The sequence below is a fragment of the Neovison vison genome, chromosome 9 (assembly GCF_020171115.1).
Source record: "Neovison vison isolate M4711 chromosome 9, ASM_NN_V1, whole genome shotgun sequence".
NCBI classification, from domain to species: Eukaryota; Metazoa; Chordata; class Mammalia; order Carnivora; family Mustelidae; genus Neogale; species Neogale vison.
This window is the reverse complement of record NC_058099.1, coordinates 90,482,022-90,508,638: the sequence shown is the minus strand read 5'-3', so window position 1 is coordinate 90,508,638 and position 26,617 is coordinate 90,482,022. Positions and strand designations below refer to the sequence as shown.

General features: G+C 46.7%; 1 protein-coding gene across 3 annotated transcripts in view; it reads left to right on the top strand.

The window, feature by feature from the left end:
- Window positions 1–26,617, top strand: part of MAMDC2 (MAM domain containing 2) — a 142,837-nt gene that overhangs the window by 72,498 nt on the left and 43,722 nt on the right. For all 3 annotated transcript variants that reach the window (XM_044265925.1, XM_044265926.1, XM_044265927.1), the window contains exons 6-9: window positions 5,751–6,007; window positions 9,796–9,889; window positions 16,089–16,232; window positions 19,201–19,466. In XM_044265925.1, the coding sequence (XP_044121860.1) occupies window positions 5,751–6,007; window positions 9,796–9,889; window positions 16,089–16,232; window positions 19,201–19,466 (761 nt within the window). The remainder of the gene's footprint in view (window positions 1–5,750; window positions 6,008–9,795; window positions 9,890–16,088; window positions 16,233–19,200; window positions 19,467–26,617) is intronic.

Genomic DNA, 26,617 nt, shown 5'->3' with positions numbered 1-26,617 from the left:
GCAACAAAATCCTTTCTGCTCTGCCCGCACAGGTCCTTACAGACATCTTGCTTCTAGATACATACAGTCAAGAGTCAGGCAACCAGTCTGTACCCCGCAAACCCCAGTTATCACCCCAGTTTCCTCCCAAGAGGAAAGCTTAATGAGGACCCTCTTCTCTTGAGGCCCAGAACAACTGAAGAATTCAGGAATTTCTGCAAGCCTGGGTCAGGGCAAGGTTGGAGGGTGGTTTCCCTCCTCCACTCTCTCCAGGCATACCTCCGTTAAGCCTCTTCTCTTGGATCAAGACAAGAAAGGGGAAGCCATCCCTAACCCCTCCCTGGGGGTCCAAAAGAAAACACATGGCAGATAAGCTCTGGGCTATCTGTCTTCAGAGAGACTCTGTCTACGATCTCTCTGATCTTTCTCGGGCCTCTCCTGTATCCCGGCTGGAGCAGGGAGATGGGGTCCGTCTGGTGGCCCTGGCTTAGACCCCAGGGATGCCACAATGTGGCCTATGCTGCGGGACTGGTCTGGGACCACGGAGTGGCAGTACTTGTCACGCTCGCTCTTGGCATGAGTTCTTAGCAGAGACAAGGGGACATCCCACTTCGTGTTCATTTATTACGTTTATGTCATCTCTGAAAGCTGTGTAAGAAGACCAGAGCCTGACTCTACCTACTGTAGTCAAACTTACCTGAACCCTTAGAACTAAAGATCCACAATGTCTGTTGCATCTGAAGACGGGGAGGACAGGCATGGGGACCTCCTGACTTGGGAGCCGTGTCCTCACAGCGGCAGCAGACCAGCAGGGCTTTCCAGCCGGCCTGTGTTTCTTCAGACCACGCTTTCTGCCTCACCCGGGAGACAGCTCGTCCAGACAGCAGGACACGGACGTGGACGTCGCACCAGGGGCACAGGTGTGGCCACGGAGGCCGAAGCACCGCGGGTCAGAGGACGCCTTAGCATCGGAGCCAAGCCCAGGGCCGTTTCAGGGGAGTGCTGGTCCGCCAGACTGTTTGAAAATAGAAGTTCAGTAACTGCCCTCAAAAGTTTTTTCCTAAATCAAGGGAAAGTGGCTCTCCGAAAGGGGTCCCTGATTGCCCAAGGACCATTGAGCTAACCTACAGGGGGCTGTGGCCTGAAGGGAAGCGGGTAACCATGTGTTGTTAGAACAGGCATGATTTGGAGGAGGCCTGTGGCCAGCATCTCAGAGGTTTTGATCTTTCAACAGAATTGGAAATTGTTTTTTTCCCCCTAGAAGCTGCAGCCTCTTTGTGTATAATCCCGATTTAGGGAAGGACAGACCAGCTCCGCGTCCGAGTATGGCAAAGCAGCAATGACTAGGGGAGTGGCCCTGAGCGTCTCAATGTTTAATTGTGTGGGGAACTCATGGTCCCTCCTGGACTCTTTCATTTCCAGTTAAAGTCTGAATACTTACAGATCTCTGTGACCTGTAGGATCCCCCCAAGATCTGGTTAATTATAGGATCTGTACATCCAGGGTCCGTCAATACTTACTTTCGTCCTACTCAAAGGATCAGATAAATTGCCTCTCGCAGGTATTCTGGAGGCCCTAGAACCCTGGGCCAGGGAGAAAGGTTGGCCTCATTGAACGGGGCAGGAACATTCCCGTAATGCCAAACACGAGAGACATAATTTCCCAAGAATGCGGGCCCCCTTCCTTCTCCTCGGGAAGGTGCACAAAACGGTGCCTGCCTTCACCCAGACCCCTGCTCTTCTTCCTCAGCGTGGGTCGTGCCCGACGACACCGAGCCTGGGCTGGGGTCGTCCCTCCAGCCTGGCCTCCTGTGGCGGACGCCTGGTGATTTCTGAGTCCTCCCCACCCCATCCGCAGAGATGTGCCAGCTACCTTTTGTTTCCCAGTGAGAAACAGTCTTACTCAGATTGTCCGTAAATAGCACTGAACTTGGGCAACAGCTCAACGATGGGGTACGGGGAGGGCAACAGAGTGCGGTCTGGCCTAGTGGTTCCCGAGGAGACTTGATGTCGGCACCGGCAGCCTCTCTGGCTCACTGAGGTCAGCACCGGCAGCCTCTCTGGCTCACTGTGGGCACGTCACGTTGTGTTCGCTGGGTGGTTTTGGGATCAGCAGTGTGACCGGGACTCCCTTGGCTGAGTGTGTGGTGCGTGAGTTTTAATGAAGCACTTTAAGGGCGAATTCAGGGATTAAAATATCAGCCACACAGCAGGTGCGTAACTGGTCTTTAAAGAAGACTGTCTGCTCTCTGCCAGCTGTGAGGAAGATGGGTTCCTAACGGGACAGGGGGTGAGACCTTTCTGTAAGCCCAGTTAGCACGCAGCCCGCAGGCAGAAGGAACGGCTCCAGGTGGATGGCGAAGTCTCACGGATTCACCGAGCGTCTCCCAGAGGCCTCGGAGGTGCCCCCACCCTCGGCGGAGTGAGTTCCCGCCTCATGGTCGTGTCACTTTGGGGCCTCCAAGAAGTCCCTAAGCGTGGGTTAGGTGAGGAGATTTATCAGCCACGAAGGATGAGGAGGAGAGAGCAGGAAGCACTGGGGCCCAGGTCAACATATCCATTAGGCATAGTAACCACAGTGCCTTGGCACCATGACATTTTTAGGATCCATGAGAATGTTTTTATTTATTCTAAAATCAGAAGGAAAAAATGAATGCGCTAATAACAAAATAATCAGTCCAGCCTAAATTATGTTCATCTTTATACCAATGCAGTCATAAATGAGAATGTTTAATATTTTTTGAGGAGGCATGGACCCACAGCAGCCAAAGGGGCTAGGGTCCACAAAAGTCGTAACGTGGCCGTGGCTGGGGGAGGCCTCCAGCACGGGCTAGAAGGCTGGTGCCTGGGGGAGGGGAAGGCCAGGCTGATGGGGAGCTGTTAGACAACACCTGTCAGGCGGAACGGCCCCGCTCTGGAACTCCTGCTCTGCCTAGTCACCAGCTGTGCTTGAGCAGCCCAGTGTACTTGGCCTTGGCACAAATGCCGACGTGGGCCCAAAGGCGAGGCAGCTGGAGGCTGTCAGTCAGCTATGGTCCTTGCAGCAAGTTCGCCGGAGGGGTATCAGAGGCGCCTCCGTGGCCCTCACGGAGAAGAACCAAGGAAATAAAATATTAGGTCTCTCCTCCACCCAGACCCCTCACCCCCCACCCCCCACTCCCAGTATATGTTGGAAAAGTGTTCATTTCACTGGGAGACACGTTCCGAAAAGTATTTAACACTTCCTCTCCGCCTTTGACCCAAGAGCTCTCAGTGAGCAAAGGTGTATTGCAGAGGCTGGCATGTGTTCTCTATTAGTAAAGTATTTGGGGGGGGGTGCGGCTGGCTGCTCCCCCCTCCCTTCGCTGCAGTGCATTAGGATGGGGGGGCATGGCCTTCCTTCCAGTTTAGAGGTTCTCTGATTCTGTTCAGTCTGACATGCGGACTCGTGCTTTGAAATCCCTTCCCAGAGTCAGCAAAGTTGGGAGCCCATCAGCTGTCTCCGGCCTGCAGATACGCTTATTTGGCATATACAGAGTTTAAAAAATTGCGGTGGTGGGTGTTATGGGTTGAAATGTATTTCCTCCAAACCATATGTTGAAGTCCTAACCGCCACCGACCCCCCCCCCCCGCTCAGTCCTTCAGAATGTGACCTTATTTGGCAGTAGGGTTGTTGCAGATGTAATTACTTAAGATGAGGTCATACCGAAGTCGTTTCCTAATCCAATATGAGTGGTGTCTTTATAAAAGCAAGGCAGGCCGGGGGGGGAGGGGGACAGATTTAGACATACAGAGAGACCTGTACAGAGAAGGAACGTTGTGAATACGGAGGCAGAGCTCTATTAGCCAAGGAAGGCCACAGATTGCCAGCCAGCCACCGGATGCTAGGAGAAAGCCTAGGAGCAGATTCTCCTTCACGGCCCTTGGGAGGAACCAATGCAGCTGACGCCTTGGTCTGGGACTTCCAGCCTCCTGAGCTGGGGGGGTGGGGGGAATATCAATTTCTGGTGTTTAAGCCATCTAGCTTGCAGTACTCCATTATAGCAACCCTTGCACATTCAGACAGGGGTTATTATTTTTAAAGGATAGATTTGCTATGAAAATTTAGATTTTGAGCTTCAGTGGGAAAAGCCTGAAGTGCCAGGCTGGATGTCAGGGCAACAGGTTGGGAGCAGAGGGAGGGGTGCCCTCAGTCCTGGGCTAGAGAAGCCAGCCCACACGGGAGCTGCCACCCTGGGCCACCCGCTGGTGGCGGCTGCTCGAGACCATGGGCTCAGCGCGACCCAATTTTCCGATGTTTCCAAGAAGCTTCGTTGCTGTTTCTCAGTGCGGATGAAATATGATTTCAAACATTGGCAACAAAGGGATCCCTCGATTTTCTCCCAGGACCCAGTTTGCTTCGGTGGTATACGTGATCAGGCTGGTCCCTGCCGTCATCTGAGTTTGTGATCTCTACGTGTTCATGGTTGGCACGAGGCTAAGAGAAATCGTGGTTAAACAAGGGAGATGGTTCAGGGGGTCGAACAAGTTTGCCGCCAGGAAAAAGCGAGCCTTGCTCGAGCCACCTCTCCCCTCTGCCACATTGAGGTGAGGTCTCTGCAGGTATAAACTGTTCCTAGGACCCTGACTGCTAATGTGCTGAGGATACAAGGCCCTGTTATTGGTCAGGTACCGTGCAACAAAGCAGAGACATTAGGCTGTAATTGTTCCACACTTACCAATAGGAAGGTCATTCTATTGAAGCTACTAGGCATAGCCCCGTCTGTCCCTGCAGCTTCAATTGCCAATAATGACAACGAGCCTTTACACAAAGTAGACAATGGGGAAGGTCTGGTAGCAGAATCATTAATGACATTCCTTTCATTTGTTGTAATTGCGTTAGGCAGTTATAATGTGCCAAGTCCACACTAAGCCCATCACATGTGTAACCCCATGGAATGCTCGAACTCGCCCTAGAAGGGAAGCACTTGGTTCTTCCTGTCGAGATCGGGATACTCAAGCCTGGAGATACTCGGTAACTTGCTCGAGGTCCAAGCAGTACTCGACCCCAGGTCTCTTCAATGCCAAATCCAATGCCAATTCTCATTCTGCCTCCTGGTTCCTCTCTTCCACCAAAATGCTTCTAACAGAGGTCGGCCTCCGGGCCCAGAGCCCACCAAGGCCTTGCCAAGTGTGGTGTCCCAAGTCTGACCTCCAGAATCCCAACCCTGGCTACATGTTCTGTTAAAGAGGCAAAGCTTGTCATCGAGTTTGAAGTCAATAAATCTTAGTTTCGCTCAAAAAAAACTCGCTGACATTTTGTGTATATTGTAAAGATATATAGGCAAGTCGGTCCCTCTGTGCCCCTGTAGGAACAGACGGTATGCTTGGTATGTTCTTAGAAATCTTGTAACTCATAGAAGGCTTGGGAGAAGGGGGAGCCTTCTGGGGTCATGCCCGGTTTCTTTCCAGAGCTGCGTTCAGCTTGTGAAAATCCCAGCACTTTGCAGCTGACGCGTCTACTTTTGTGTGTGTGTGTGTTTTACTTCACCCACAAGTGAGGTGAGGAGAGAGGACGGCTCTTGGCCTGGACTTAGCAGAGCACCTTGAACTCCTGGCGCTCCCCTTCCAGCCACAAGACCCGTCCACCCCTGGCCAAACGTCTTGCGGCCATAACTCCTCCGGGTCCTTGCCACCCTCCCTCTAGATTATGTTGAAGTCAGTCCCAGCATCAAGTGTGTCACCTGCGAGCCACCACGCCCCTCCCCAAGCCAGCCTGTCTCACGCTGTGTGTTGTGTCCTTGTGATTTTCAGGCCACTACATGTACGTGGACTCGGTGTACGTCAAGCACTTCCAGGAGGTGGCGCAGCTCATCTCCCCGATGACCACGGCCCCCATGTCCGGCTGCCTGTCCTTTTATTACCAGCTCCAGCAGGGGAATGACAATAGCTTCTCCCTCTATACTCGGGACGGGGCCGGCCTTTACGAGGAACTCTGGAAGATGGACCAGCCGGAGAGTGCTGCCTGGAACGTGGCTGAGGTGGAGTTCAGCGCGCCGTACCCCATGGAGGTAGGTGTGGAGGGAGGAGGGCCGTGGCTGGACCACTGTGCACGGGGCAGGGATGCTGCCCGCAGGCTCACCGGCTGATCAGGAGATGCTGGGCCACACGCCTTCGTTCTTCTCTGTTGTGTGTCCATCCTCATCCTCCCTTCCTCCCCCTGGGCTCCCTCTGTGTTGCCCTCTTCCTCTCTTTCCCCGTAGTTTTCCTGCTTTCTAACCAGACTCTTTCCCCTGAGGACAAACAGGGAAAACCCAGTCCATCAACGACCTTTCTTGGGCACACGTCCCCTTTCGGCCTCGCCCTGTGGTCCTGGTGACTTCCACAGAGATGAACCCCCTCGGCTGAAAACCCACTCTTGAACTCCCAATCCTAAGAGCAGGGCTGAAGCTTTCCCTTACTCGAGGGAAGAGTCTTTTCTAGAGAAAAAGTGAGAAGGAGAAGAAGAAGAAGAAAAACCTACCTCCTTCTTTCCACCTTTACAGTATAAATAATGTCCTAAAAATTAGAAAGATTTGTGACTGTGGCCCCAGTTGGAAACAAGACTGTGTGCTTTAGTTTTAAAGCTTCTTATAGTTATGTGACTGATAAATCTCCAGTGCAGAAGCATTAGAAAGTTCAGGGAAGCAGAACAGACAAAGCACCCAAGCTGAACCTGCAGGGATGAGAACACTAACCTTTTGGTGTTCATCTCTGCGGGCCCGTTTTCCAAGCATGTATAGTGATGCAGATCTCTATTTACGTGTGCATTCCAGTACTTACAACAATCCAAAGTACATAAAATTATCCCCATGTTGCAGATAAGGAAGGAGAAGAAGGCAAGCCCAAGCAGTTTGGTACTTCTTATCTAGGTCACACAGCTGCGGAGTGCCCGGCGCTTAGGAAAGTCCTGGGCTCAGATCTGACCTGGAGATGAAGGCAGAGGCCCAGCTCTGTCAGAGGAACCCAGAGGACCCTTACAATCGGTGCAAATTGTGGTTTCAGATTTGGGGCTATACATAGGGTTTTAGAGACCCCAGGTTTGTCAATATCCCCTACTTCGTGCTTTGTGCCTTTTGTAATATGTCCCCGGGTTCCCTTTAAAGTGCAGAAGAGGTAGATTCTTCTCCTGATGTGGAGCCTCCCAGAACGTTGGGGTCGGATTGGTCTGTGACCTGTCCTGTGTACTGAAGACAGGCCTGCCACTCCCCGTACCCCCTTCAGACCCCCTGCCCCCCCACCCCACAGCTCCACGGAGAGCACCATGACTTTTGCAGGACGTGCATTCTTTCCGAGCCCCAAGTCTGATTGAGGCCTTGGTTTGCTCTTGCAGCCCAGTGGAAAATTTTCTGAGTTTGAGTTATAAGGAGGAAAAGAAATGCACATACTGTTTCAGAAATTTTCCCTTCTATTAAAGTCCAATGAGTCACACACACAGTTGACAAGACAGTCTCTTTGCGAACCCCTTCCATCCGACCATGAACTCCCCGGGCAGCATTTGTACGAGTGAGACTTGGCTGAGTTTTCTTTTACATCAGTGCCTTAAAAAGTCACAATTCTGGACACTACCCCCCCTCAGTGTGTATCCTTTCGGGTCCCATGGGCCTGCTTTTGCCCCCGCAATCTGATGCACGATGCTGCTACTGGAAATCCCGCCAAAGGAACTCACCCTGCAGAGCCCGGGAAATTTAATGTCACCATATCCTCCAATGAATTCTGAAAAGGAAAACAGACCTCTGAGACCCCATTTTCCAAACAAGAGGGAAGACGCTGGCACGTGCGCTGTGACTTCCACATCCTGATGGGAAGCAGACTCCTTCCACCTGCTGAGTTATATCAAGCCCTGTCCTGTACTCGATCAGCGAGCGCCCTGAAAAGGAAATGCCGCGGCCCTGGGCTGTGTTTGTGGACTCCATGGCCCCTTCTCGCTGGTCCACATCTGTTCCCTTTGTTCCCAGCCTACCCCCTCACCTCTGCCAGCAACCAACTTCCAGGGCCTCTCTTAGATTTTGCAGAACCCCAGTGTCTGTGGGACCAGCGTTAAGCTGCGCTGGACCATCTCCTCCACATTCTTTCTTTGAAAACCAGAGACACTAAGGCCTGGAAGAGGGAAGGAACCTGCTTGAGCTAATTAGTGGCTAAGTAGGCTCAAGCCTGAATATGGGTTGAAGAGGGGGTCAGCCTGGAGAAATCCGCATAAATTTGATACAGAACTCGGGATGCATCTGACTACATGTTAGGGACGTTCTATACCTCATCCCATTTAATCTCAGTAGTCCGACCAGGTAGGGGTTATTATGCCTGTTTCATAAATAACAAAGGCAAAGCTTTGGTCGTCTAGTTTGAAGTCAAAAATCTTAGTTTTGCTCAAAAAAGACTCGCTGATATTTTGTGTATATTGTAAAGATGTACAAGCAGGTAGATCCCTCTTAGCAATGTAGTCGAGGTCAACTAACTAGTGACAGAAATGGGACTTGAACCCTGGTCTGTCTGCCTCTTGAGAAGAGCTTGGAGAACTAGGATCCTAGAGGTCAGATCTCGCCCACTGCCGTTTGCCTGGCTGCCGCAGTGGTGGGCTGTTTGTTCCTTGTTTTGCCATGTTGGCTTTAGTGTTTGAGGAAATCACCAACACGGAAAAGCCCAAAGATCTCAAAAAAAAAAAAAAAATAGAGATCCAGGTCCTCTTGATGATTTGGTAGGTCCAGACACTTTGGGCCTGAACTCCGAAATGGAGGGAGCTGAGTAGCAGGCGCCCCTATAGACCAGGCTTGGGTTCCCCATTTCAGGACCCTCTGCACCCTGTCCTGCTGTGTCCCACCAAGCTCAGGTCATGCGTGTAGGTCACCTGCCTGGCCTGAGTTTCAGCCCCTGCCAACACTGCCTCTTGCGTTGCTCACCGGTGGGCTGCCCTCTGGGCTGGTTTTTCCACCGTGCTCCCCGCTGTGTGCAGTGCCGTGTGCGCCCCTCCCCATCCCCATGGGCTCAGGCAGAAGGGAGTCCCTTGACCTCAGAGTAGAGCTGGTGGCCCAGAAGGAAGAAACACAGAAGGTCTGAGCCCCTTAACAACCTCACCTTCTTTCCGGCCATTTGGACGTGCCTGGGCAGGCTGGACCCTGACATCCATACCTTGGATATGGGGCCCGATTTTGCCTGAGCAGACAGGTCGTCCTCTTTGATTCTGCGTCTTTGTCCAGAACCCTCACAGAGAATTTCATATGTCAAAAAGGGAAAGAACCCTGCCGGGGCTTAGTTCTCTGGGAAGGGCAGTGGGAGAGCCTGGGCTGCTTTCGGCAAGAGGCCTGTTGTTCCTCCAATCGAAGGTCATCACTCAAACTGTCGAGTCTATGGTTCTCTCAGAGAGTGACATACACTCAAGCGAGGGGGACTCCACCAATAAAACACAACTTAGGGCTTACTAGTCCCTCCCCCTTAAGGAAACTGTAGATCAAGTCGGGAGCTGCCCTAGATTTAGGAACATGATTCCTAACAAGTACTTACAACTTGCCATCACCTGGCTTGGCGGCCACATCATTTTAAGTCATAATTAAGAGAGGGCCCTGGATGACTCAGTCCACTGAGGGTCTGACTCTTGGTTTCAGCTTAGATCATGCTCTCAGAGTCACAAGTTCGAACCCTGTGTCAGGCCCCATGCTCAGCATAGAGTCTGCTTGGGATTCTCTCTCTCCCTCTGCCTCTCTCTATCTCTCTCTCTCAAATAAATAAATAAATCTTTTTTAAAAATCCGTAGATCCTAGTTAAGGGCTCTGAAGCCTGACAGAAAATATGTAAACCTATAACAATCCGTCATCTTCCCCGGCAGGTTATTTTTGAAGTTGCTTTCAATGGTCCTAAAGGAGGATGTGTTGCTCTAGATGACATTTCTTTTTCTCCTGTTCCCTGCCAGAATCGCACAGGTAAGCATTCTCTTTCTCTTCTGGCTCCCATACGGGATTTTCCTTTCTCAGTAGATGCCTGGGGTCAGGACTTGATTTAATTCCTTCTAATTTTCTCACCTCTCCTGTAATCTCCTCCTTTAAAAAAATTATTTAATGGAATAGTCATTTTTCTGCTACGTTACTCTTTTTTCCCCCTCACAGAGTGAATTTAATTTTTCTGACAGCACAGGCCAGTTGTCATAGGGAGATTTCACCATCCCTGCCTACGAGGTAATGAAAATTAAAGAATATGAAGACATTCCCTCCCCATGTTTCTCTTTAAAGCATATCTTAGATCCATACACAGGTGGCTGAGTAGGTGGAAAAACTCTCAAACTCTACTGAATAGAATGATAAAGACTCTTTCTATTTTTAGGTACCCAAGACCTACGAATATCTCTGTGTTTAAAGTTGTTAATATTTGGTATACATCATCTCTATGACATGTTTATGATATTTATATCATGGACTTAATTTAATTTCTCTTTCTAAGTAAATCCTCAAATTCTTTCATCGTGGCCAATTTTATAATTTCCATAAACTTGGTGTTTGTAAGAGAGAGGAAATTCTTACTTTCTGGGAAAATAAGTAAGCAAAATCAATTTAAAGTACATTAAAAAACAAATGTTCTAGGGGCATCTGGGGGACTCAGTCGGTTAAGCGTCTTAAGTCTGCCTTCAGCTAGGTCCTGATCTCAGGGTCCTGAGGTCGAGCCCCAAGTCAGGCTGCCTGCTCAGCGGGGCGTCTGCTTTTCCCTCTCCCCACCTTTGCTCTTGTTCTTTTTCGCTATCTCCCTCTCTCTCAAAGAAATAAATAAAATCTTTTAAAAAAATGAGAAGTCGACAAATGTTCTAGAATAAGAAGGATAACACTATATTCATGATAATCCACATAAATGCAATTGACCTTACCTTTTAGTGAATTTTTTTTTGAAAGCCCCCAGGGAAACAGTGGTTGTCCCAATCTTATTAATGAGCCCTCATTCTGATCCTCAGAGCATGAGAAATAAATTTCTGAACCTGGCCTTTGAAGTCTGACTTTCACTTAAGATAGAGTTGGTGTCTAATTTTATATGGCTTAAGATATATTCTACAAGCAAGGGGACCGAGAAAAGTAGTATTTTCTACTTGAGCTAAAGTGCTAGCCCCAAATTAGAAACACTGTAATGTGCTAAAACTAAATATTATTTTTTACTAATTCTAATTTTAAAAAAGAAAAAAAAATGCTAGTGAGACAGAACCAGACAAGCATATTTACACATTTTCATTAAAATGATTTAACCCAAACTTTAATCCCAAGATTAAAAGAGCCTCTAAATTGGACAGAACTCAGGAACCAACGTTGTTTTGTTTCTCTAAGTTGGACTGTTCCCTAATCTTATCAGCTAATATTTCAGTGATGTCAATACTCGTTTCACAACCTCTTCATCATTATTTTTGGAAAGGTTCTCTTCTTTGTCCCCAGGCATTTACATTGAACTTTTCTATTTCCAAGTGATACATACAGGAGAAGAGGTGTTTGTTCAGTATCCGCAGGGGACAGAGGGTGGGGTGATGAAGCAGATGGGAGGTCACAGTGTCTACCGAACCACCTCACAAGTAATGTTGGGAAACACTCTTCCTTTTAAAAAGACAGAATCTGTGTGAGCGCTTTCCCACTGACTGGGGAAGAGAAAAAGATTCCAGCCAAGTAAGGACTATTTATTAAAAGGGCTGATGGCCCATCGGTCTGCAAAATTTGGCCCACAAACAGACCCTTCCTCTGCAGGGACCACCAATCCACATTGTCCTGTAATGAGGTTAGCCAAGGCTCCATGATGGTCTTCAGAACTTCCCAACCTGGCACCTTGGCCTTGAAATGGTTGAATGGTGTGATCCTAGCATTACGCTCCTGAGTCAGAACTCTGGATTCACATCCCTACTCTGCCACTTACAAAATGTGTGACCTTGGGCGTGTTAATTAACCTTTCTGAGATTCTGTTTCCATATCTGTGGGATGGGGTTAGAAGACTCTGTTCCATCCAGTTGGGAAGGTGATAAGTTAATGTCCGTGAAGGCCTTAGCAGAGTATGGCACTCAGAAAATGCCTGGCCATGAGGCTTCATGTTATTTACTTAACTTTCAAAATACACCTGTCCCTTCCCTGGGGACCAGAGAGTCAAATTGAAGCTGAAGAGAACCAGCAAAGGGTACTGCCTTGGTGAACGGGTGAGTGGGAGCCTGCTTGATGCCTTTCCTTCAGCAGCTGTGGACCAGATTCTGAGTCTTAGACACCAAGGCCTCCATTTTTCATACTTCGTCTCACATTTCACAAATAGTTTATGTCCTTCTGTTTCCTAACAGGTGCCAACATTTTTTTCCTTATCTTGGGTAGCTCCAGACTTGTTGTCTCTGCTTTCCCCAGCTGTATCTAGCATTTTCTTCCCTCATCTCCCCAAGTAGGCTGAGACAGGAATGATTTCAACATATGAAGCATCTCGTTCCCACCATCTGGTTGGGCTTAGAGTTAATCCAGGCTCCCTGACCTGGGACCCACTCTCGAGTCACAGGTGTTAAACAGCAGTGTCGTGTCACCCCCCAGTACTCCCTCAGGACGCTGCCAGAGGACAGACCTCCCCACTCCCCCTGCTTGAGTTAGGGCACTTGCCTTTCCAAGGCTCTTGCACCCACGACTTCTCTGTCCACCACCATGTTTGGCCCAGTGCCTAGATCTTAGGAATAAGCTCTCCTCTTGGGCTGTGAATCCTTGAAGGGCTGGCAGGTGATTCCATGCACTTGTAGAGATCCCGTCTTAATGCCCAGCCCCAGACTGAGAGCTCCCACTGCTTTGCCATCCACAGGCCTAATCTCCTCTCAGGGCCTGGGTCCAGCACACCCCCAGGCCAGGAACTGGGAGGGGCCTGACACTCACGGATACAGCCCTCTAAGGACATCTGCCTGGGCCTAAATCCCAGCTCTGCCCATTCCCTAACAACACACTGCCCATTTGATGTCTGGTGGGAACCTGGCTGTCGTTGTTGCCTTGGTTACAGCTGTCATTGCCTTAGCTCAGACCTCAAGTGTCTCCACTGCCTGGTCAGCGGCCCGGCCCCTGCTCCGCAGGATTGCTCAGTCTGGCGCCTGGTCCCCCTCACTCTGTCTCCAAGCCAGCTTTGAGTGGTCTCAGCCTGCTTTCGGGCCGGCTCATGCTACATCAACCCCCCGTGCCAGTTTAGCAGCCTGTGGAGTCCGCCGTACCCGGTTCTCTCGAGCGAGGCAGGGGCTGGGGATGGAAAAGGCTGCTGATGGGCATTCAGATCTCTCGGGCGGACGCTGAGTCCAACTCCATGAACTTCAGGATGAAAAATGCTACCAGAGACTCCTCAAAGAGAGGGCCCTCCACTTGATTAAAGTATTTCAAAGCCTCTCATTTCTAAAAAGTTCAAATGTTGGAAAGGAAGTGGTTATGTACATCTTAGATTGTGATGGTACCTTTTTGCTCAAAGGGCCTTTCTTCCGCACCCTCCCCACCCCCCGCCTTTTTTTCTGACCAACTGATGTTCAGGTGCTTCCAGCTGCCTCTGAGTTGTCCCTGCGTTTTGACCAGGTCGTTAATGCTCGACTGTCATGGGTGCTCGGCTCAGACACCCTGAAACAAGCCTTAAGCAAAGGCTTTCCATCCACCCCCGATCTCTGGGGAGCTCATTTTGGGTCACAAACAGGCGCTCTGGCCCAGGCTTCAGGAATAAGACACTGTCTCCTAGCAGAAGCAGCACTCTGGTTGAAAAAGATATAGGCTCTCAGCGATGCTTTTGAGATTTTCTTTTTTATCAGACCTTCTCAGGACCCCAGACAAATCCACTTCGAAGGTATTTAGGTATTTAGCAAAAGACTATAATCACATTCTCAGAAACATCTTTTCCACATGACTCCGTTGGTCACCATGGAGAGAACTGAGCTGTGCTTACTTTTAAGTTTTAATACCACCTCTTGCCTCTCCTGGATGCCTCGTAAATGGGTTACGGTTCTCCTGTGACTGCCCAGGGGTATATTCCTTGGGATTGACCCCTGATGAGTGATTTCACTGACCTGCTATTCTCTTTGTGCATGGCTCTTGGGAGCCAGATAGGCATCTGTAGATTGTGGCTTTTCATCTACTTTTTCATGACCGGGTAGCAGAGGGGTAACTAAGAGTGGAGACCAATATGGGGTTTCCCCTGGTTGCAAATCTGGGAGGGGGGGCTGTCAAAGGCTGGTGTCAAAGGAGCCTTGTCTGTGTGACATCATGCTCAGTTTTCAAAGACTTCATCTTCATTGCTTAAAGATACTCCCTGGTGCTCCCAGAGACTGTGTGGGCAAACAGCAGTGTGTGGGTGAACCCACCAGCATCAGAGCACTGAGAATGGTCTTCATTTACTTTTCTCCTCTCTGCTTCGTCAGTCAGGGTGCTCGCTTTGCACCCTTGCAAGGCCATGTCACCCAAGATGTGATAGGGATCCAATTATCTAGGAACCTTTTGTTCCTATTCTTTTTTTTTTTTTTTTAATGTGCTGTTCGTGTTTTTTTTAGTTTAGTGTTTTTAAAACTTAGTTTTGTATCATTTTAAACTCAGACAAAACTTGCAAGAATACTCTCAAGAATGCTTATAGACTTGGGGCACCTGGGTGGCTCAGTGGGTTAAACCTCTGCCTTCAGCTCAGGTCATGATCTCAGGGTCCTGGGATCGAGCCCCGCATCGGGCTCTCTGCTTGGCAGGGAGCCTGCTTCCCCCTCTCTCTCTGCCTGCCTTTCTACCTACTTATGATCTCTGTCTGTCAAATAAATAAATAAAATCTTAAAAAAAAAAGACTCTTCACCCAGATCTAAAAATTGTTACCATTTTGCCACTGTTGCTTTATCCACCATGTAAGGGCAAGATGTAGACGTTACGCCCCTTTGCCCCTAAATACTTCAGTGTGTATTTTCTAAAACCAAGCACATTTTCCATGTGTTAACAGGTAATTATAAAGTTCAGGAAATTTGGTACTGATACAATATTATCAACTAACGCATGGCCCACATGCTAATTTCACCAGTTGTCCCAATGCTCTCTTTTATAGCTTTTTGTTTTCTTGGACCAAGATTCAATCTCAAGTGCTTTACAGCATTTGGTTGTCATGCTTCTTTCTTCCCCTTTAATCTGGGCCATTTCCTCAGCCCACATCACTGTAAATTGAGGAATTGAGAGTATAGTGACTTTTTGTCCATAAACAGCTCCCTGTTTCATCAGGTCACTGCTCCCAGAACTCAAATGTTTCTCTAGAGGTGATTTCCCAGTTATTTAAAACAGTGTCCTCTTTCTCTGGCCCTAAAAGCTTAGACCAGAGTATGTCAGTATGTAGAACGGATCACAGTTGGCTACAACGAATGTGTCCCAAACTGTGGCTGTCACATCCCCTGTGGACACAGACAGTCTGAACAGCGAGATTTACAATCACTTGTTGCTATACCAAGTTATTCTCAAAAGAGCAGAAATCTTTTATGTTCCCTTCCCTACAAGCAATCTGGAATGAGGTGGTATTTATAGACCAGGGTAAATGATACCAGAACTCAGCAAAAGCCAAAATAATAGCAGTATGGGTGATGAAATTGGTGTGACTTTTTGAACAGCATGGTTTATCCTGAGCAGTGATTTTCTTCAAGCAGATCCGCTGTACTGCTAATGTCAATTATAAATAGACAGCGGCTGTGCCGGTGACACAGCGATCAGTTAACAAAGGAAAGTTATTTCTGGAAAATATTATTTCTAAAATACCTGTCTGAGAGAAAAATTAAGAGTTCCTTAAAATCTTTACCATTTTCTTTCTTTTAATTTTCTATGAATGAGTTTTGAGTTGTAAAGAAGTACGTAAATAATTGCTCCCCGTCTTTACATTTTGAAAAGAAATTTCTTTTGAAGTCTGGTACTTACTTATTTTTTATAGAGTATGAACAGGGCTCCTTCCCTCCATCCCTTAAGGGAGGAAAAGAGCAATCTGCCTGTCATGAGGAGATGTTAGTTTGATGCTAACCTGCCAGGATACCATCAGGGGAGAGATATTTCGTTGTGTTTTATGTGTTCAGTCTCCCTGGCACAAATGTGTACGTATTTGTCAACCAGTTGAAGTAGTCCTTTGAGACCCTAGGGTCTGGCTCTTTAACTTTGCTTCTCCTTTCTTCAGAGCTTCCTTTCAGTGCTGTGGAAGCCAGCTGCAATTTCGAGGAAGATTTCTGCAACTTTTATCAAGATAAAGAAGGTTCAGGCTGGACCCGGGTGAAAGTAAAACCAAACATGTATCGGGCCGGAGATCACACATCAGGCAACGGTAAATCAGGAGTCTGTGCTGTGGGAACACTGAGGCTGGGCGTAGTATTCATGCTCCATCTGCCATTCTTTTTTTTTTTTTAATTGTTTTTTATAAACATAAAATATATTTTTATTCCCAGGGGTACAGGTCAGTGAATCGCCAGGTTTACACACTTCACAGCACTAACCATAGCACATACCCTCCCCAATGTCCATAACCCCATCCCCCTTTTCCCAGCCCCCACCCCCAGCAACCCTCAGTTTGTTTTGTGAGATTAAGAGTCACTTATGGTTTGTCTCCCTCCCAATCCCATCCGTCTGCCATTCTTACTCCATATCTCTCAAGACGGCCACTTAAAAAAAAAAAAAAAGGCAACTGTAAAGAAGTAAAAACAATGGGTAGTCTTGTGTTTTGCCACTTAAAAAAAATGGCATTTAATTTGCTGTGCTAGCAAGACTGCCTGCCAGTTCTTTAAACAGCCAAAGCTTCGGAAATTATCTTGCTTTTCCCTTTAGATAGAGAAGTGCTTTTAAAAAGCTAGTAGATTCCAATTACAGGAAACATCCAGAAAAGGCGAATCCATAGAGACAGAAAGCCAGTTCTTGGTGGCCAGGGGCTGGGCAGTTACTGTTTAATGGATATAGAGTTTCATTTTGGGGTGATGAAAATATTTTGGAGCTGGATAGGGGTGGTAGTTGCCCAGCACTGTGAATGTACTAAATGCCACTAAACTGTACACTTTGAAGTGGTTAAAATGGTAAATTTTATGTTATGTGTGTTGTACTCAATGAAAAATACTTTGTGAGGCTATAAAATCTATTGGAAAATATGGGGGGGGCACTTGATGGTTATGTCTACTAGGAACTGTAAGAAACAAGTTTGAGTTCCCGTGTATAAGAATTACCTACCTCGGGGCAGCTGGGTGGCTCAGTGGGTTAAAGCCTCTGCCTTCGGCTCAGGTCATGATCCCAGGGTCCTGGGATCAAGCCCCGCATCGGGCTCTCTGCTCCGCAGGGATCCTGCTTCCTCCCCTCCCTCTCTCTCTGCCTGCCTCTCTACCTACTTGTGATTTCTCTCTCATAAAATCTTTAAAAAAAAAAAAAAAAAAAGAATTACCTACCTAATCACTTTGATCGCATCCCCTGTGAAGCCCATTCATGTAGAGACTGGTACAAAGGGCTTGTTTTCAAGGGGTAGTGTCTAAGTCACTTTATTCAATGGTGATTTTTACACTGGGCACTGGGGTGTGCTTACCATACACTGAGGAAACTTACGTTTCAGAGCATCTTACTTGCACAGGCCCTGGGAAGGGCCTTGAAAGGGGCCCTCACAGTTTTCTACTTGTAATCATAAATTCTTTTCTTAGAGGCGGCTTAACTTGTAGAAATACAGGTACTACAAAAACCTCTGGTCATTGGCCAGACTAATCAATCAGGCCCTTCCCCCACTGGCTAACAATCATTTCAATGGGCAAAAGAGATGTTAGACAAATATATACACAAATAAATTTATAATTACCTATTGTGGCACATGCCATGGAAGAAATGAAGAGCAGGGTCCGAGAGAGCTGTGGTGTGGCAGACCAGAGTCCGCATTTGGGATTGTTTTTGTTTTGTTTTTTTTTTTTATAAAGGAAATGAGAAACCATCAAAAGGTTTTAAGTAAAAGAAGAGTAGAATTAAATTCAGGTTTCAAAAACGTTTTTCTGACTGTGTATAGACACCTATATTAGTCTGCTCAGCTGGCCAGGGTGACCTGAAAAGCAGAAATGGATTTTTCACAGTTCCAGAGGCTGGAAGCCCAAGATCGAGATGCTGTCAGGGTTGGTTTCTGGGGAAACCACTCTTTCTGCCTTGTAGAGAGATGGCGCCTTCTCACTGGGTCCTTCTGGCCTTCACTGTGTGTACCAGTGGAGAGAGAATGGGGGCTCTGGTGTCTCTTCCTCCTCGAGGACCTATAGGTTCTATAGGATTAAGGCCCCACCTGTATAACCTCATTTAAATACCTCCTTAAAGACCCAATCTCCAAATACATTTACATGGGGAATTAGGGCCTCAACCAATGGATTTGGGGGTGGGGGTGGACACGACTCAGTCCATGTCACCAATCACGTGAAATAAACCGAGAACCCTTTGCCAGATGAATTAAATCACTGGGTAAAACCCAACTACACACCAAGACTGACGCGATCAAAGGAAAATTGATGGCGGAGGAGTAGGAAAAGGCAAGAAAGCAAAGTAGGTATTATTTTCTTCCTTTCTACCCAGGTTTTGTAGGATATGTGGGTCTGTTTTACATTTACTGTGGAGGGGGGTGGAGGAGCAGGTGGGAGGGAGGTCCTTGACCTTCTGTTTCTTTTTTGTTATTTAAAAGAAATAATTATTCTTCCTTGGATCCCTTTCTTGCACAGAAAGGGTACTTGAGAGATCTTTTCTTGTAAATGACAGACTGAAACCAAATAGATCTGGGGGAACCCTGCAATTCAGTCCCTAACAATACTTATGTGAAATAATCAAAATCCCAAGGACTTCCAGACTAGCCTGTGATCTCTCTATCTCTGCTGTTTGCAGCAGAAATGAGAAGGAAAAACCGGTGTGGCCCTAACGTACGTTAGGACCCGGTACTAAGTACTGGATTGATCCAGGCAGCTGGGGAACCAAGATGATTTCATCCCTTTTGTTTCATGAGAAACACAAATCCTAACTGATGACTGGCATCTGAGCATATGCAGATGGGAATCTATACTGGTTTGTGAAGTTTAGTTAGAACTGAAGAAGTTTTATTGGTAATAGAGCCACATTATGTAATCTGTCACTTAAGCCACAGATAGTTAGGTACAAAATGCATTCTATCATTTAAAGCCTATGGGAATAGTCTCTGTTGGCAAATCCCACTACATTTAAGCAAATTTTCGCACTTGACCCTCTGGGCTAGATGATTTAAGTTTGTCATTGCTGATAGCCTCAATGTTTTGTCCTGTTTGCAGGGTACTACTTGCTGGCCAACACAAAGTTTACATCCCAGCCTGGCTACATTGGAAGGCTCTACGGCCCCTCCCTGCCAGGAAACTTGCAGTATTGTCTACGTTTTTATTATGCCATCTACGGGTTTTTAAAAATGAGTGACACCCTGGCAGTTTATATCTTTGAAGAGAATCACGTAGTTCAAGAGAAAATTTGGTCTGTGCTGGAGTCTCCAAGGGGTGTTTGGATGCAAGCTGAAATCACCTTCAAGAAGCCCATGCCTACCAAGGTATAGTAGACCCAGGGCAACCCTTTGACCCGTTGTTCATCTTTGGTTTCTGGGCTAGGTTAGTGAATATCTGTTTAATTATTTTCAACTGGAGATGTGTTTATTTTTCTTCTGACAGCCCCACTGCTGCACTCTAGCCGAGCCATGCACAAATTATATTATCTACAAGTTGTTTTCAGTTTTCTGTGTCTCAGAATCATGGCCACCTAGAGTGTTTGCTTGTTTATTTCTTAGATTCCCTGAGAACAGACCAAAGACAGGGAATGCAGGAACAGTCCAAGTTCAACAGCTGAACTTTTATTTGAAGCCCCAATTACCTCTCTCCTCAATCTGCCACAGTCACAAAGACACACGCACGAGCCCACACACACATAGGAATACTAATTACTTTACTATAATTTATAATACTAAATGACTTTAAAAGGATGAAGTCAGTGAGCCTGGTTTTACTTTGAGGCCTTAAGGTCTCTCTTTGTTAACAAGAGAGAAGCGTCAGTAAAAAATGAAAACCAACCCAGATGGAGAGAGTTTATGTAAGGTACCATCAGCTGCTGATTTTGACAGCAATAAGAGGACAAAGAGATCTTGACTGCAAAGGGAATATAAGAGAAAACTATAATCTCTCAACTTTAACAAATCCTAAACTTAAGGAAGGTTTACAGAAGTAATAAATTCGGTCAACTGCAACCCAGATATGAAACCAGTATGGAAAAATCCATTTTGTTTCAGCCCATCATTCAACCAGAAAATGTCTTTCTACTTGAGCCAATTCACTCTGAGTAAGAAAGGTCTCTTTCTTCAAACAGATGACCCACAGAGTGGGAGCTCAAAAAATATTGTTGGATGAAAGGGAAAGGATCGATCAGTTGATCATGTTTATTAACCAGGAATACTCAAAGTGCAGGCTCCTTAGGGGGAAGATACAAAACCTGGAGGGTTTGTAGAAGGTAGTAGAAACTTATTTGCAAGTGTTAATGGCTGAGCTTCTCTTAGTTGTAGCCATCCAGACAGAAGATAGCTTCATCCATCTGTAGTTTTCTGCTGAAGAAATTTGGCACACCAGTCCCATCATAATGATGCGTGGTTACTTTTAGTCCATTAGAGTACCCACCAGGGAATGATTAAATTTTCACAATGATGAATCAAAGACCTTTGAAAATCTTTACAAAGTTCTTTTCCATTGTTAGAAATTGTGATTATAATAATATGGTAGCCTCCATGACTTACGACTTTTTTTAAAAATTAATTTATTTATATCTTTGGGGTAAATACCCAGGAGTGCAATTGCAGGGTCGTAGGGAAGCTCTATTTTTAATTTCTTGAGGAATCTCCACACTGTTCTCCAAAGAGGCTGCACCAACTTGCATTCCCACCAACAGTGTAAGAGGGTTCCCCTTTCTCCACATCTTCTCCAACACATGTTGTTTCCTGTTTTGTTAATTTTGGCCATTCTAACTGGTGTAAGCTGATATCTCAATGTGGTTTTAATTTGAATCTCCCTGAGGGCTAATGATGATGAGCATTTTTTCATGTGTCTGATAGCCATTTGTATGTCTTGATTGGAGAAGTGTCTGTTCATATCTTCTGCCCATTTTTTGATGTGTTTGTCTGTTTCGTGTGGGTTGAGTTTGAGGAGTTCATTATAGATCCTGGATATCAACCTTTTGTCTGTACTGTCATTTGCAAATATCTTCTCCCATTCCATGGGTTGCCTCTTTGTTTTTTTGACTGTTTCCTTTGCTGTGCAGAAGCTTTTGATTTTGATGAAGTCCCAGAAGTTTATTTATTTTAGAAAGAGAGCACGAGTGGGGGGAGGGGCCAAGGGAGAGGGAGATGGAGAGAGTCTTAAGCAGACTCCCTGCTGAGCTGCGCAGCACGGAGCCCAATGGGGGGATTAGTCTCATGACCCTGAGATCGTGACCTGAGCTGAAATCAAAAGTCAGACGTTCAACTGACTGAACCACCCGGGCGCCTCCATAACTTACCGACTTCTAAAAAGGAGTGAGCCAATTTACGATACTTCTCAGAACATAAGCACACAAGTTTTGTCACAGTCTCACAGATATAGCTCGTATTATGGTTATGCTAATTAAACAGGTAGTGTTATCGTAGGTCTCGCCTTCTTAACTCCATAACACTTGCATCACATGACTAAAGTGAGATGCTTCGTACCTCCCTTGGGTAGTAGAGGAAGCTAGTTAATGTTTCTGGAGCCAAGTCCCTACTCCTTCCTAGTCTAGACTCCATGCCCTTTAATCTGTTGCCTCGCCAATTCCAAACATTTCCTGAATGAGCCCGTCTTTCCATAAATGTCATCTGACCTTTGCAACATCATTGAATTTCCTCTTTGATCTGTTAGTCCTGGAGGTAGCCAAGCCTCTCTGCACCTCTTGGGGATCCCAAAGGCTTAAATTGTTTCCCCATTACCAATTATAGTTTGGTAAAACACACACACACACACACACACACGCATGTACCGGATTCACATAATCAGGGCTGCACCGGAAAGTAAGGAAATTTTTGTTATACTCTATACCCTGTTTTGCTAATGTTTTTTTAAAGGTAGGGGATATAATAAGCATTTTATTCATGTGGCTTTCATTTGTTTATTCATTCCCCTGTCCATTCCTTTATTTAACTAGAATTTACTAGAAACATGCTCAGTGCAGCAGATATAAAGACGAATGAGACTCAAACCCTACCCTTGAGGTGGAGATCACAGGTGATAGAAGAGTAAGAGGCAGATACATACGCAACTAACCATGTACAATCTCACTACCTCACAGAAGGGTCTCAGAGAGAAAAGTAGAGTAGTTCAACTAACCAGGCACATAAAAGATAGTGACAAGTAGAGGCCCACTGGGCTGGTGTGTGGATGGTTAGTTTCAGGCCGTCTGGATTCTAATTCTTGCTCGTGCCCCCGTCCACCCCACGTCCCCTGTCCCTCCACATCCTCTCCTCACACACGTGCTCCTTTAGAGTGCGTCCGGCTCTTACCTGACACCCGTGGGTGACAGCAAGCCCCCCGGCCAGTGGGGAGGCCCTGGACCACTTGCCCTTTTCCTCGTTGGCTGGCTTCCACCCGCTCCCAGCAGTTGCTCAGTTCCCTCCCGACCACAAGACGAAAAATGCATCTGGACCCGTGGGGGCAGGGAAGTTCTTTCCGCCGTGGAAGGAACTCACCACGGATCTGGCCCCAACACTCATGAGCAGAAGTTCCAGTTCAGCACCAGAAAACTCGGGACACATGTCTGAAGGTGGAGTGTGGTTTCTGGCAGGTCCCTGCTAAACAGAACAAGCTCCTTGGAGCGTGAGGGAGCCGTCTGACGGCCACCGCAGGGACGTGCATTAAGGCAGGAAGCTATAGCTTACCAGTTCATGTAACATACACGGGAAATAAGGGCAAATGGTGTTTCAGGGAAGGGATCCAGTGAAAAATCAGAGTTGCCCTTACGACTCCCTTCCCCCGAATTCAAACTCCAGTGGCATTTCTTTTTATGGTGGTTTTTCTTCCTGATTTGGGGATACTTTCCTCTTTAATTTAATTTAATTTTTTAAAGATTTTGTTTATTTGACAGACAGAGATCACAAGTAGGCAGAGAGAGAGAGAGAGGAGGAAGCAGGCTCCCTGCTGAGCAGAGAGCCCTATGCGGGGCTCGATCCCAGGCCCCTGGGATCATGACCTGAGCCGAAGGCAGAGGCTTTAACCCACTGAGCCACCCAGGTACCCCTCCTATTTAATTTTAAATATTGTATTTCCACCTCTGTTTCTTGATTCATTAACTTGAATCGTGTTTCCTGTTATGAAAGATAAGGACTTTAGCTTATTTAATACTATTCCTTTTCCTTTTCTCTTGTCTCACAATATTTAGTTATATTTTGTTTTTAACTTTTGGTGCTTTTTACAACTTGAATACACTTAACTATACACTTAACTATTTGGATCCATCAGCTCTAGATAGTGTCTCTTAACAGCCTCGTATGTGAGAATGAATGAATCTTCACCTCTGCATTTCCCTTCGCGGCTCTTGCCCCTCCCCTGGTCCAAATCTCTCAGGCTTTCACATTGTCACGGCTAATAATATTTATGTTCCTGCAGTGGAACCTTCTGGTTTTGCCAGTGGCCGGATTTCCCAGTGTGGGCTGCCTTGGCATTTGGAAGAGGACAGTTCTGCCTTTGGGGAGGGGTGTCCCTCACAATACCGGTTTTTTCCCATCTGCAATTAATGCAACCCCAAATTATTTCCACACATTTCCAAATGGCCCCAGAAGTGCCAAACCGTCCTTGAATGAGAACCATTGGTCTGTAAGTTGATTTCGAAAATCGAAATGAAGTCCTAACCTTACCTGCTGTCCACTCTTGCCCTGCTCCCATCTCTGCTCTGCCTGGCAGCAGAATTTTCATGAGCAAACCACCCCCCTCCCTGACCACCCCGAATTAACCCTTCGGCTTCCTGTTGCTCTTAGGAAAGAGACTCTGTGTGCCCCGACGGCCGCCGCCTCCCGCTCTCTCTATTCTAACCCTCCTTTATGGGCTTTGCAATCTTAGGACTTTTTAGAACTGAGATGTAATTGACATATAGCATTGTATTACTTTCAGGCATATAGTATGGTTCAATCCTTGTACATACTGTGAAATGATCACCACCGTACATCTAACATGTCACCACCACACGGTTACAGATTTATTTCCTTGTGATGAGATCTTTTAAGATCTACTGTCTTAGCAGCTTTTAAATTTGCGACACAATATCGTTAACTCTAGTCACCACACTGTACATTACATTTCCAGGACTTCCTAATTTTATAACTGCGAGTTTGTACCTTTTGACCCCTTCCATTCGTGTCAGTCACTCTCTGCCCCTCATGTGTGGCGATCACCAATTTGTTCTCTGTGTCTATGCCCTCGGGTTTCTTTTCTCTTTTAGATTTCACTTATGAGAGCACATGACTTTTTTTTTTTTGTCCACTGCAAAGGGGATGGTTAACTTTATTTTTTAAATTTTTATTTATTTTTTAATTTCAGTGTTCCAGAACTCATTGTTTATGCACCACACCCAGTGCTCCATGCAATACGTGCCCTCCTTAATACCCACGACCAGGCTCACCCAACCCCCCAGCTCCCTCCCCTCCAAAACCCTCAGATTGTTTCTCAGAGTCCACAGTCTCTCACGGTTTGTCTCCCCCTCCGATTTGCCCCAACTCCCTTCTCCTCTCCATCTCCCCATGTCCTCCGTGTTATTTCTTATGCTCCACAAATTGCCTTTCTCTTTTTTCTTTTAGCCTTCATGCCCTCGAGGACTGTGTTGTTATAAATGGCAAGAATTTGTTCTTTTTCATGGCTTCAGTGATATCCTCTTACTCGTAGAAATCTGTTTCTTCCTTACTTTTCACACTAGGAACCCCAAACCTAGCAGCTACTTGGGTCACAATTGCTTACTAATGGCTGTGGGACAGCTTTCAAGTTCTGACTTTTGGGGCCGGGCTTGTTGACCCTCATCATGAGCGCCTGCAAAGCTTTTAAAGTATCCATTGTCCATCTCCCTTCCTGTAAAAATAGAACCTTCATGAGGACAGGGACCTTATCAGTCTTGGTCATTTCTCTATCTATAGAAATCTGTGTCAGATGCAGAGTAGATCACCAGGGACATTTTGTCTATGTGGACAATGTATAAGTAGATGAATAATGAAAAGAACGATGAAAAATAATTTTTTAAAAAATGAACGAGCAGACTTTCTAAGGCTGGTGAGCTGCAGAGCAAGGTTTCACCCACGTCTGTCCAGTTCTGAAGCCTGCCCTTGGACAGAGGTTTTTATTTTTTTAAATAATTTTTAGATTTATTTATTTATTTGAGAAAGAGAGAGAGATGGGGAGGTTGGGAGGGCAGGGGTGAGAGCAAATCCCAAGAAGACTCAGCACCAAGTGAAGAACCCAATGCAGGGCTTGATCCCATGATCTGAGATCACTACCTGAGACTAAACCAAGAGTCAGACTCGTAACCCACGGCGCCCCTCAGAGTCCCCCAGCATAGGTGTGTTGAGATGCTCGAGGTTTCTACCCAGTCTGTTCAAGTGTGAGTAGTTGTGGCCCAACTCAGAGAGATCGAACAGCTATGTTTTTACCCCTGTTCCCTGGCTTGAGAGCTTTGTCTTTGAGTTTTGATTATACATGGGTTGATTCTGGTCCTAATTCTCACCGGTGGAAGTATTGGGTAGGTGTGTTTGAGTCTCTATGCTACATATTTAAAATAATGACAATGACCCCTTACATTTGCATTGTTAGTGTAACCTGCTTTCGAGAAGGAGTCATGTGAGCTCAGAGCTGAGCTGAGAGGCAGCGTGGGCCTCAAAGAAGTCAGAACTGTTAGCCGCTCCCCATGTGTTTCTTTTTCGTCACTCCTAATATGGACACACTGGCCCACCTGTGCCTTCCCAGATGCCTTCCACTCTGGATGCTTCCGTTCCTTTCCTTCCCCTGGTGGTTCTCACCCAGCCTATGTTAAGGACAATGGGCCGGTTCAGTTAATAACTCCCTATTTTCATAGACCGTCTAAAGTTCGATGGAAACTATAATATGTAGCTCTGTTTAAGGAATGGTAGGCCATTCTAGCAAGGTAGACCGATGGCAGATTCTGGCTAATGTTGTCACAGCTGCCCACAACAGAAACTTCCACAGAACGCTTTCCATGTGCTGGGCATGGTGCTAAGCATTCAATGTGTTCTGCTTCGTTTAATGCTGTGGTGCCCTAGGAAGGAGGCAGTGCGGCCCCATTTAATAGATGAGGAAAGTTCAGGCAGAAAATTAAGGACATTGTTCAATAGCATGCAGAGCTGGCAGTGCTGAGAGGTAAACCCAGACCTTTTGAATTCAGAATCCATGGTTTCTGTGCCAGGCCATTTTGTGCCCCTAGCCCTCTCCTGGCAGAAGGCAGATGACCAGGCGGGAAAGAGAACCCGGCCCTAACTCAAGATTGATAAAAATTCTTAGTGCTTTATCACCAAGGCTCAGTTGTTCTATGTTAGAAATACCTTTGGCTCCTACAAGGGATCAGAATTCATGATGGATCATTTCAGACTAAGGAGAGCTGTGGGGTAGAGGGAAACACAGCGTGATGCTGAAGGGTTCTCCTGCGCGGCTTCTCCGCCACTTA